This window comes from Aptenodytes forsteri, unplaced genomic scaffold, assembly GCF_000699145.1.
Source record: "Aptenodytes forsteri isolate BGI_AS27 unplaced genomic scaffold, ASM69914v1 Scaffold35, whole genome shotgun sequence".
NCBI lineage: Eukaryota > Metazoa > Chordata > Aves > Sphenisciformes > Spheniscidae > Aptenodytes > Aptenodytes forsteri.
In genome coordinates, this window is record NW_008795334.1 from 2660281 (window position 1) to 2673517 (window position 13237).

Below are 13237 nucleotides of genomic sequence, written 5' to 3' on the forward strand. Positions count from 1 at the left end.
CTGGAGCAGGGGAAGAGTGTGAGGAGTTCTCCCCCTGAGGAGGAAGGAGCGGCAAAATCAATGTGTGGTGAACTGACCGCAACCCCCATTCCCCATCCCCCTCCGCCACTCGAGGGGAGGAGGTAGAGAAATTGGGAGTGAAGTTGAGCCCGGGAAGAAGGGCGGGGTGGGGGGAAGGTGTTTTCGGATTTAGTTTTTATTTTCTCATTATCCTACTCTGATTTTGATTGGCAGTAAATTAAACTAGTTTCCCCAAGTTAAGTCTGTTTTGCCCGTGATGGTAATTGGTGAATGATTTCTCCCTGTCCTTATATTGACCCACGAGCCTTTTGTTATATTTTCTCTCCCCTGTCCAGCTGAGGAGGGCAGTGATAAAGTGGCTTGGTGGGCACCTGGCATCCAGCCAGGGTCAACCCACGACAGGTCTGTAAAAGCAGCTTCAGGCACAGTCTGAATATTTTAAATATATATTCTATTCCTCACTCTGACAGTCACCCAGATCACAGTATATCAATTAATACAAGCCTTTGCTAAAAATTTTAAGATCAAGGATGCAAGCAAATTTGACCAGTGTTAAATTTTAAATCTGACTTAAATAAAATTCCAGTTAAATAAAGACTACTAATAAAAGTTATTAAGTTTAAAGATTCTGGAGTCTTTTGTACTCCATGTTTGTCAGACTGCAGGAAAAATATATTAGTAGGTTGAGTGTCCCAACTGTAATTATTAGAAGTCTAGACAACTGGCATTTTTCTGAGCTGCAAGACATGGCCTGAGTAACAGAGAAAAAAAGCAAGTGAAGTGCCCTACTGGGACTTGGACAGTTGTCAGAACAATGAAAAAAAGGCAAATGCCTCTGAACTGCCATCACAAAATTCAAACACTTTGTGAATATTAGAAATATAAGTCCACAAACCAGAATGAGATGTCATTGTTGAGCTGTTGACAGCCAACCAATAACAGGTACAAAATTGCTGTGAAATTAGTAATTAGGAGTACTAAAGGAACTCGTTATGAAATAGTTATGCGTATGGTGTACATGTCCCTGGCTTAAAGCTGCCTTAGGACTGCGAAGTGGCAAATATAACATCCGCGGTTCCAGAAGAGATACAAGATAAGTACAGACTGCTAAGCATGAACATCTTTGTATCAGGCAAATCAACAGAAACTATGACAGGAAACATAATTAACATACACAGAGAATAATTAAAAAAAACAACTTTCAAAGCCCTTCACCAGTGACTTTTCAGAAAACTGAGTCTGACTTTTGCAGTATTTCTCTAATTGGCTAATGTTCTGATTCTACTTAAAATAGCAAATTAAAATGTTCTCATGTAAATTAGCAGAGGAAATTTAATTTTCATTCTTTCAGTACTTCTCATTGTTCCTTCTCTTGACCCAAAGCACCACTTACCACTTCTATCACTTCACAGGGACACTTTGTGATTATAAAATAGTAAACTAAAAGCTGTCTTTTAATTGCCAGCGTGCAATGCTATGAATTTGCACATGATTTAAAAAAAAAAAAAATCAATTAATTACTACTGTCCTAAATCGAACATTGTCATAGTTGCATGCATGAAAATTAAGGCTTGTACACAACTTGACCAATTCAGACCTCCAATATATTTTTGATAGACAAGCAGCATTTAATATTTAAAGCAACACCATGTGTGTAATATCTGAGATTTGCAACAAGATGCAACTTACATTTTCTCCAGTTTCTAAACCCCCCCAAGCTATGAAGAAGTTTTCTCATAGCACAGAGTCTCAATCTCTGAAAACAACTTCATCTCAGTTAAAAAGAAATGCAATCTAAGATTGTTTTGGTACCCCAAAAACCTGCAGGCTCTTGAAACTAAACCTACTGTCTTACAATTTTCTATTCATCACTCAAAGAGCTTGGAATGGGCTTACTTAAATGAAAGCCAATTTTTTCCAAGTTTTATTATTTACATAGCTCCTTGTACTAAAAGCATTTATAACTGAGTAGTTACAAATGATGTGTTAGTATGAAATGATAATCATTGGAAACCTGATGAAGAGAAAGGTAGTGCAGATACTTAAGTACTAAGAATGTCTGTCTAAACAGAAGCTGAACCATCTTATAACTCAGAAATTGCTTAATCATCTTTTTCATTAATTTATCAGAGATGGAGTACTTGCCACCTTACAGCTTAAGAAGCTGACAAATATTCATCTTTAGCCTTTGTAAGAGCAAAAAGAGACTTACAAATATTTAGGACACTGCTTGCATTAACCAAAGAGATGACAGAATGCTGTGTACAAAGAGATGCATAAAAAAACAACCAATAAAACTGACAATTCATTATGATTTTTTGCTTCCAGTGCTACAGTTTCACAGTATTTCCCAAAGGTTTTTTTTTTTAAGTGTATGAATCTAATATTCTTTGCATCTCTGCTTGCAACATTATTGATTTCAGCAAGTTGTTCAATTTTCTAATTTCATTTCTTTCAAATAGCTTTAACCCTTCAACCGTAAAATTGGAAACCTTTTCATTATGTTATGTTTGCTGTCAGATTGCCTAATATCATGTGATCATGAAGCAAAACATGATTCTGAAAACGTTAAGACTGTTTTGGGCACTTCAAGCCAATTTACTCAATGCACTAATTGTTGCCATATTAAAATCACAGCTTTAACACTATAATTTGTTGAAGAAAGTAATAAATAAGAAGGCAACAGAAAAATATTGTATTAGAAATATAAATATATATTTGGAGAAGACATGAAAAAGATAAAATAATAAGTGAAATATGATACTGTTTTTGTGTTTCATTCCACTATTTTCCTAATCAGTTACTGTGTGGACATAATTTGATTTCAGTACAAATTTCTGGGATAAATTCTGTACTTTCAGTTTCTAAAGGTGTTTCAATTACAGTCAATTAAGTAAAAGGAATACAGCAGTGGTTACTTAATTATCAATTAATTAAATGCTCAACAAAAGAATTATTTCCTCCAGGTCAACTGGCTTACACTATTATGTTTCTAGAAAAAGTGAATTACAAAGCCAAGGCCACAACTGAGAAAATTCTGTCACTGCATATATAATAATCATATGGAAATATTAATACTAAAATGCTTGCTAGTGAATCTTTCTATCCAGCAAGAGGATACCAGATTAGAGGTAATACACAGAATGTTGTGTATGTGATTTATCACTATGCATGAATCTGACTCAGTTTTTGTTGTGTTAATGAATTCTACTTATTACTCAGGTTCCATAAAAATCCCATTTTCTTCATTTAATAGAGAGAATTCTCACTAAACAAACTGAAAACTGTAAAGCAAAATCCTTTGACTGTGTAGTAAGTGTTAAATATTACTAATGAAGGTCCAGCAAGGAAGGCTAGCACAAGAGAAGAAAAAAAAATTAAAAAAAAAAATCAAACCTAGTTTACATGCATGCTATCAGATAACAAATGCAATGCTACACATGACACTAACAAGAGTAGTCATTCCTACAGGACTAGGAAAACTGTAATTCACAACTATTTAAACAAACTGAGCTCAAGTCTTCCTCAACATTGTGTGTAAATGTCCAAGAAGGAGAAAAAGCATTGATTGGGAAGAACAAAAAGTACCCAAAGATGGTTTATCAAGAGTTAATAGAAGAAAAATCACTCCAAATAATTTATTCAAATGGTATTTCCTATATCTCAAGGATAGCTATAATTATATGAAGGAAATGTAATGATCCAAATAAAGTGTGCAAGGTCCATAAAGAAGAAATTTTAAAAGGACACACCTTCTAGTGACAAACGTACCCTTGATAAGCATTTTTCTAGGCAACAGAAGCGATTTTTTCCTAGCAGCTCCATCCCTTCTTGCGTCCTGACTGATCTCAGGTTAAGATCAGAATACGCTGCAGTTCACAAACAGACACAAACTATCATGCCTATACAACATGCTAAGTCCTTATATGCAGCTCTAAGAATCCAAATCATTAAGAATCCTGAAGCTTTTATGATTTGTCACTATCAGTATATTGATGCTGTAGACATTATGCCCACTGTAATCATGGTATAAACTAGAGAGGAATTGAACAATTTACTTGTGGAGCAAGGAGAGGCAGTCTAATGTAAGCCAGGAGTTTACTGAGATCTTTCCTTCTCTGTTCCAGATCATGTCGAACCCACGTAAGTAGTGCATTCAGTATAGTTTCTTCATTAGGAATATTCATGTCATCACTTGCTAAAAGCTTTGCAATTTCAGTGGCTGGCAATAATAGAAATTCCTGGTTTCTAATTACTTCCATGAAGTTTTCCTGAAAAAGAAAAGTATTTTTAATACAGGTGACATCATACTTTGAAGACATTTTATGGAACTCCTACTATATCTTATCCCTCTTTTCCCTCCCCTCTCCTTTGTACCATTAAATACCACCGGAGAACTGACCTGGGAGGGGGAAAAAAAAAAAAGAGGGGAAAAAAAAAAAAGTAAAATAAAAATGAACCGAGTTATTTTGACCCCTGATCATTTCCCCAACTCTATCATTCAGTCCCACAGACAGATGTGCTGAAACAACCGAGGGGGAAGTGTATGGACAGAAATGAGCAATGGGTTGTAGGGGTTACTATCTTGGCACTGCAGATTGAAGAAATACTTTCTGAAGTATAGTTTTAAAAAAATAAAAGGTGCAGTTTGTCCCTGTTGACAGTGTAGAATACAACGCAAGATGCTTTGTCAAGCAAAGAGCACAACATGCTACAGCTACTGGGCACATCTAACTCTCTTCATTACTGCTAGATTAAACTATTGCGTTAAGTTTTCAGAGGAAATAAACAACGCTAGATTAAACTATTGTTCTTTAAGTTCAGAGGAAATAAACAACGCTAGATTAAACTATTGCGTTAAGTTTTCAGAGGAAATAAACACAGCTAACAATTTTATTGTTGATTTTAAATGGATTATTTTAAGTTTATTTTACTGTTTTTTAGGTTTTATACAGCTGATCTGATTGACTGGGGAGCAAAGAGCAAAACATACAAAGAATCCACAATATTGTACACGTCCTACTTTATTAACAATATTTACTTTGATAGGATTCAATTTTCTAACATTCATGCTGTCATTTCTGGCAACAAATCCTTACTTCAAAATAGGAAAGTCGCAATATGAAACATTTCCGACATTGATATCCTATTACTTCATAATACTAGGACTTGCAGAGTATTCTGTAAGGATTCTCATGAACTTAGGCAGAAATAGCAGAAAAGTATGTAGAAACACAATCAACACTATGAACTTACAGTGAGAAACCTGAATGCAACAGAAAAGGGTGAGATCATGTCTATCCTCTTTCCCCCTACACCTTTACAAGGCAGTGAAGGAAAGAAAAGTAAAAGCAGTCTATGAATCACAACACGTTCTTCTATTTTGGTAGCTCAAAACCCAGTTAACCTTGTACTCCAAACTGAGAGTAACTTCATGACAATGAAACAGCATTTTAGTAAAAGCACTGTGGATTGCTAGATAGCTAGCCAACAGGATGCTGGTTTTGCTCTGCCATCACATGTACCTCCAAAACACCTGGAGGATAAAGTGCATTAGATCCCCAGACAGGGAAGTCTAACTGGGCCTAATATCAAAATTAGCCTTACTTAGTATCTTGTTTAATGATTTAAAAAGAAAGAATTGTACACTAATGAAAAAAACTCTGGATTAGAAGCACATACATGTTGGGGGGAAAAAAATAGGATTTTTAAGTAAAAAAAAAACGGAGAAACTTGGGAACAGAAGCAGGACCTGCACTGCAAAACAGGTACGAATTTAGCATATAAAATGTCAACAAAAACATACAGTACCGTTTGGCATTGCATAGGCAAAGGACATCATGACAACAAAGTAAAAAAAGTAACACTTCTTCCTTTTTATTGCTTAGTCTAATAATTTCAAAGCTATACCTCAATACTCCAAAAACATTAACTAATTAAAGAATGCTGAGCAAAGAGGAAAAAACTAATAAGGAGTGAACCAGTCCACCTTACATGAAAGCCACACATACATAAGATGGCTACAAGATGTCTAAGGGGAAAGATCTAAGTGACTCCACTCCACAGGTAACTCTGGAGTTGAAATTAGGAAAAGAATTGAAAGTGTTATCTGTGCACATAACTGTATTCCTGGATAGAATTTGGAAAGGAAAATTTTACATTTAATATCTGAGAAGCTTTCCTACTAGAGAGATCCAATTGGCTACATAAAAGTAGGCCTTCCAAGTGAAAACTGTAGTAGTTTAGAAGGGAGAGAGAACTGTCTTTTCCTCTTTAATTTAACTCTATTACAAAATGAAAGTTAAGAAAATGAGCAAATACAGGAATTAAAAACAGTGAAAGGACTGTACCAGTATTCAGTAGCACTACGCAGGCACTGTTACTTATTTTATTCTGCTATCGAATGCTTGGGAGTAAAATTGAAGCTGAAATCCAATCAGAATTATTTCCAGAGTTTAAACATGCAGTTCACAGAAATTCAGATGCCACAAAGTTCATTTTTTCCACTGCTGTTTTTTTGTTGATTCTCTGTCCTAGAGAGTATGCAAGCTGGAGCTGTGTTTTTAGTTTTGCTGAATAAACAGGCAGTGAGCACTGACAAAGAGAAAAGCCAACACTTACTACCTTTAACTTTCCATATTGTCTATCCGGATCACAGGAAGAGGAAAGGGAAAGCACCTGCATGGAAAGTTTCCTTTGTCTCTGAAGGCAACGACAAGCTGATCTTGCGTAAGTCAGTCAGGGATCCTCTTTGGAAAGCTTTTTTCCAACTGGATTTCATCACTTCAACAGCTGTTGTGTGTAAAAAGCCTGATTTTCCTTCTTGTTGCTTGCAGACAATTGCTTTCTGATGGGAACAAGTTCAACTTCCTCTTGCTCCCATTCTATTTTTAAAGCAGAGACTCCTTTTGAGCATAGTATCAAAGCATTCCACTGGGAATACAGCCACTCTTTCGCCTACGTCTGGGGTTTTTTATAATCAGAATCTGACAATTCCTCTTCCTCTACAGACAGAGATTCTGAAGACAAAAAGGAGGAGCCAGTGTATCTCCTAGCATTCTTAACCTCCTCATTAGACTTTTCTTTCCTTCTTCTTATGGGAACTCTCTGTGGAAGAACAGGATATTTCAGAGAACAAACCGTCTGTAGTTTCAGTCCCTTTCTTTCTGGTCCTGAAAGTAAAAAAAGAGTTTCCCACCCCCAAAATTAGCTCCTCAAAGACCTTGGAAACTTTATCAAATGAGTAGCCTGAGGCTTATGTATTAGCTAAAACAGGGACACACGGTCCCCATGCTCAATGCTGTGTGCATTGCTCATTCACATCATAACCTTAAATTCACCCTTCAGCAACTGCAGAGTGAATAGTACTGATATTCTTAACCACAGGTCTGCCTTGGACTTGATACAGAGCAAAAAAAATATTAGGAGCACATAAAAGATAAGACATCATGACACTTATTTCTTAGTGATACTTAATCCCCACAGTGGGATCCAGTGAGATGGTTAGTCTCTCTCTACACTGTGCCAGAAGGATTAGAACCTTGGAGAGCATCAGAACACCTGCAGGCTGAGAAGGACGGTACACTGAGGTGGCCCAACAGGCAGCTCTAACCACAGGGCTCTGTTTAAACTCTGAATCTGGGCAGCCAAAAAGCAAGAGGTGCTTGACTCACAGGATCTGAATAAGAACAAACAGGGAATGTAATTTTGTCTACTGGCTGCTTTAGTCAGCTGGTCAACTGAGGTATGAATTCACTAAGAACTGAGCTATCTGACCTCCTGGTAAACTATTAATAGTCAGATAGATGTCAGATAGCAGCTACTTTACTTTTAGTCAGCTTCGACTGCTGCATTAAGCGATAAACCAACCTAATGCTTTTGGTGTGCCCAGGGTTTGTTTAGTGTACAACTATTGTAGCTTGACTCCTCTCCGCACAGTTTCTGGATTCCAGAACAGGCTGGGCAGCATGCAGAAACCTATTTAGTCTTGACAAGGCAGTACTGATCTATTGTGCTAGGTAGAACTTAGGGAACTTGAAAGACAGAAACATCTTGGGTTTTCACAGGTGAAAAGAAATGAATGAGTATTTTCCAAGTCAGATGATTACCGAGCAGGATATTTTGGACTGCAATTTCAGGTGCAAGAATATAAAATCCTTGGTTTAGGCACTAACACAATCTTTGGGTCTGGCCCTTGGTGGGCAAAAAAATAGTGAAATTTCTCCCCTTTTCATGCTCCCCCCTACCAAAAGAACAAACTGTCCTGGCTGTTGCAAGAAGAGAGACAAATTATGCCTCTGATTCCTCCTTCTCCTGCAATGATTTTTTGTTACCCAACTCCTCCTGCCTTACAGGAGGAAGCAAGTCTAAGTGTCCCACATCTGTTCTTCTGCAAAATTCCTAGCGTCTATGCTTGGCTTCAATCTGTTACTCTATTCTCTCTAAGTTTTTCTTCTTATAAACAGCCATTGACTGTGCTCAGAAATCACGCAAACTCCAAAATTAACTTTACCTGAATCTTGTAAATTATCACTGCTCACATACTTCTGAAGAATTCTGATGAAAATCAAAATGGCTTTTCACTCTGCTTTAAGCATGGAAAGCTGAGCAACAAAGATTACAAATCTATCTACACAGGGATTGACTCAGGCACTATCACATATAATGTTTAGAATGTCTGCTTTTTCTTTTTTGGTTGTAATTAAGAAATTTAAAATCTGGCTACTGAAGAAGCTACTGACACTCACCTAAGAACACCTCACGACTCACCATAGATATTTCCTGTTCTGGAAACAACACAGGCTAGCTTCTCCTCATCTGAAAGTATTAACTTCCCTGTGGTTTACTTTTTTGCGGAAGAGGAGCTATTGGTTTTCATTCAAGGTACGCTATCAACTGTTTCAAACAAACAAGATGACAAAAGGGGTGTTTCTTTTGACTTTGTGAAGACAGCAAGAGAAATGCACAGAAGGCATTTTGTGCAAAAAGGCTTTACGAATTAAAGTGAACAGATACACTACTGGCCAGCCTAATACAATTACTAAATTTATAGTTGTATGACCCCAATACTATATATAAACGACAGCAAAACAGGATAACCTTTGTACAAAAGATACCTTTACCCAGATACATCTCATCATTCTGTCAACTGTATTTTAAAACCCTGATGCATAAAAATCAGAGATGCTCTTTGTACAGCATTAAATCCACTACTGATCACTTCAGTTTATTTCATGTTTCACTTAATGCGTCCTGAGGATTTTTCAAGCTTTAGTTTGCAATGTCAAAAATTAACCTGTTTTGATGATAACCTTAAAAATTGTTCTTCTCTGAAAAAACAACTTATCAACTGTCAACACAGTAAGCAATAAAGGAATGCAGCACAAGTCCTTTTATCATAACATACATCTACATCTTTAATATGAAGTGCATCATTCAAATCCTTCTTACTAGTTGTTTTTTTAATCGCACTGTATTATGCGATTAAAGTCATGCCGTAAAGTCATGCTAATGCTTTCCAATGACACTAATGAACATGATTCAGACAGAGCAGGTCTATTAACAGAGGTAGGCCTACTGGGATAACTCACTGATTGGTCCTTCAGTTTAACCAAATGCTCATTTCATCTGAAATTCTAGGCTTCATGTAAAGAACTATTTTAATGAAGCTGGTAAGATGATTATCAAATTATAGCATGTGTCATAAAAACCTTTAAAACTGAGAAGTTGTTTTAATTGCAGAAAAAGTTATATGGCAATCTGATTTTTTTTTCTGTCAAAGGAAAAGAAAAACTCATAGAAATAACATATATAAATTAAAATTTAAGTATTTTATATTATTAATTACCTTCTACTTCAAGTTCTTTAAAAGAACAAAAATTACATGGAAAAGCCAGAAGTATATACTATACTCGGTATAATCCCCCATTGTTCTATGCTGCCCACTGCAGCATAAAAATAATTCATTGTTTTAACAAACAGAATTTCCAGGTACTACAGGTGCGCTTAACCCTTAGGCACTAATACTTCTTCATGGAAAGAGCATCAAGTGGCTAGCACTTACTACTGTTGAACATTATTTTTTTTTGCAAACAGCTTTTAAACAAATGAAATTACTTGGGGATTTATTTTAATTGAAGATTCAATTGGACTATACATTTCTATGCAGTTTCCATAGCAACATTCATTTCAAACTAAAGAAGCTGCTTCTCTATTACTCATTATTACTAAAATTCAATTTCATGTCTCTGTTGGAACTAAACAACATTAAAAGAGGCCTTGGGAAGAATCCATCTAGCACAACTAATTAGTTTTGAAAATGGCTTTTTAAAATCCACCTGATTTAAATTTCATGCACAAAGCCTTAAAAGCAACAATTTTGCCACTGAAGTAAGCAACGGCCAAAAGGCATACAACTATTTTCCTGTGGTCTGAACAAAAGAAAGATAGGTACTGTAAAAGAATGGCTTTTAGAAAGTTCACAGCCCCCTACCACCACAAGTCATGAATCGCCAGTCAAAATAGTAAGACTGTAATCCCTAACATTCATCTTTAAAGATGCATTAGTCTAACATTTATTACCGTTCTGATCTTGGCAGTCCACTTATAAGGGACATGACAATAGCATAGACCAAAATATACGCTTATTCCGAAAAAGAACAACTACATCAGAGGAGGGAGGTTCTCTTTTTGCATGCTTTTTGTATCGCTGTCTCGCTCAACATCAATTCTAATATTCCTCAGAGACATAAGCCACATTTAACTTTACTGCTTCATCTGACTGTCTACCTAATTGCAGTCTCCTTATTTTTGTTTGAGCAATAATGAAGATCAAGAATAGAAACACGTAAGTTACAATCTGCACACTATTTATTGACCTGTTTTGGTAAATTTCAGCGTGTACATGATTTTAAATACATCAGAGATCCACTCACTAAGGAAGAACTTTATATCATATTAAAAAATAGAGCTATTTTAAACTGTTATACATACTAAACTAAGTTATTTTAAGCCAAGGAGAAATAATAATAAAAAAAGACATTTTTAAACCAGCAAAAACTAAGGCAGCAAGAGGAAAAGCCATGGATTTCTAATACTAACTACAAGATAGAAATTACACCTCTTGGACCTAAGCCAATAGCTTAACAGCAATGCAATGCCATGCCACACAAGCAAATTATGTACTATCTTCATTCCCACATCTCTTATGCAGTATCTACATGCCCTCATTCAGGTCCCAAGAGCTTATATAGGCAAAACTTCATCAAGAAGAGAGAAAAATGCCTCACAAAACTGCAAAGAACAGATGAACTGACTTGCCTCAGAGATAATTCTCGTGCCTTCTTCTGTTGATAACATTACTAAAATATGCTCATGAGAGGGAAAAGAACAACATTTTACATTAAAATAAAAGGATGACTATTAAGAAGATGAAGTTTAATTAAGTTGGCAGGTCAGTCTTTCTATAAATTAACTCTGAAAATGTAATTGGCAAATTTGTATTTAGTCACACATTGCCTAGCCTAAGATTAAATTGTTTGATGCCATCCTGACATCCCATTACTACGAAATTAAGGATAATGCAGAATCTATATTGATCAATGCCCACATTCATACCTGAAGTATAACTTAGAATCTGATTACTCCAGCTCATTACAAAACAAGAATTCTACAGTTTCATTTAGTAATGTGTTATTTTGGACTAGATGATGGCAGGTTACCCACTGTTAAGTTTGTAGTTTTTGACTGACAGAAATAAGAACAAGCTTTTGAATGATTTAAAAATGCATATCACACAATCCCATTACTGTTACAGGGAACCATTAATGCTTGCCTATTTCCTTCCAACTCTAAACCAGCAACTTATAGTTAGTTTGTCATTTCTCATCATGGGAACATATGTGCATTCTTGCTTGGAAAATGATCAAGGCTTTCTGGGGGGAAAACATTAGTATTTTATTCAGGAAAACATTCTGTATTTTCCTTACTAAATAAAGTGGATGATACTTAAAATAACAACATACCATAGTGTAATTGTGAGCCACCTTGTGCAAGTCAGTGCAACCCTGCGCGTCAGCGAAAGATCGGATTCCAAGGCAATTGGACGGGTGAAGCTGCTTCATTAGGAATTTACAGCATGCTTCTACAACCTGAGAGAGCTGAAGAAGGCAAGCTGTAGACAACAGGCACTCAATGTTATCTTCTTTTAATTCAAGGCGACCTAGTAACATTAAAAAGGAGATGACATTAGTTTGCTCTTATCATTTGTTAAATTCCCTAAAACTCAGAGGCAACAGAATTATTTACAGATTGTATGACAGAATACAAGGCTTAGCAAACATCACTCTCAGCAATAGATAACCAGCTCTTCAAAATTAGTACCTATAATAATGTAAGGAAAGGGAATCCTAATAAGATTCCTTTTTTTGTCAGTCATGATACATTTAAAATATTCACATAATTTGTTAACTAACTGAATATAGTATTATCAGAGAAACTATATCCTACCAGGTTGCCTCAGGTAATGGCAAAAATGATTTCTTTTTATTTATAAGGAATTAAATAATGTGAATAATAATTTCTAAAGAGCATTTCAAATCTAGTAATGGAATATAATGCTCACAGGAGGACAATTCATTAGATGAAATTCCCATTTTCATTCTAATTACCTGTATATGCATATTGAACCAGAGCCCACAATGCATTTGGCTCCACACCTTCCATCTTGATTTCTTCCTGTCTTGCTTCCCTTACGTCATTAGTGAACATTGCCGCAAAGTAGTCCGAAACAGAGGAGAGAACCAGTCTGAGTACATCGTGCAGGAGAAAAGGAGACACACAGAGGAAAAGAAAAAAAAAAACCAAAAACTTAGTCAACCTGATATCTGTTAATTTATAATTCATTACTTTGCCCTTTGAAGAAACACTGTACTGAGAAAAACATTTTAAAATTGACAAACTGCTCCATGCTCTAGTTCCCCTCTACGAATAATGAAGTACTGTTACTGAATCTACATTTGCTGCTGAAATAAATGAATCACCCTTTCAAAGCTCAATGACTTTTAATAGCCAACACAGAAACAACCCACAAAAAACACATAAATTGGAAATGGAATATAAATATACATTATGGAAATTAAAAAAAAATATTGAATTGACTTCCATTTATATTATGTCAGTTACTTTTTTAAATGTCAAAGAATGACACACTAATCCT

At 35.7% G+C, this 13237-nt stretch overlaps 1 protein-coding gene across 1 annotated transcript in view; it reads right to left on the minus strand.

Moving 5' to 3' along the window:
* KLHL5 (kelch like family member 5) overlaps positions 1–13237 on the minus strand; it is a 64142-nt gene that overhangs the window by 13078 nt on the left and 37827 nt on the right. Inside the window, exons 3-5 of the mRNA XM_009280150.1 lie at positions 12690–12826; positions 12045–12241; positions 4080–4292 (exon numbers count right to left, since the gene is read on the minus strand). Of these exons, the coding sequence (XP_009278425.1) occupies positions 4080–4292; positions 12045–12241; positions 12690–12826 (547 nt within the window). The remainder of the gene's footprint in view (positions 1–4079; positions 4293–12044; positions 12242–12689; positions 12827–13237) is intronic.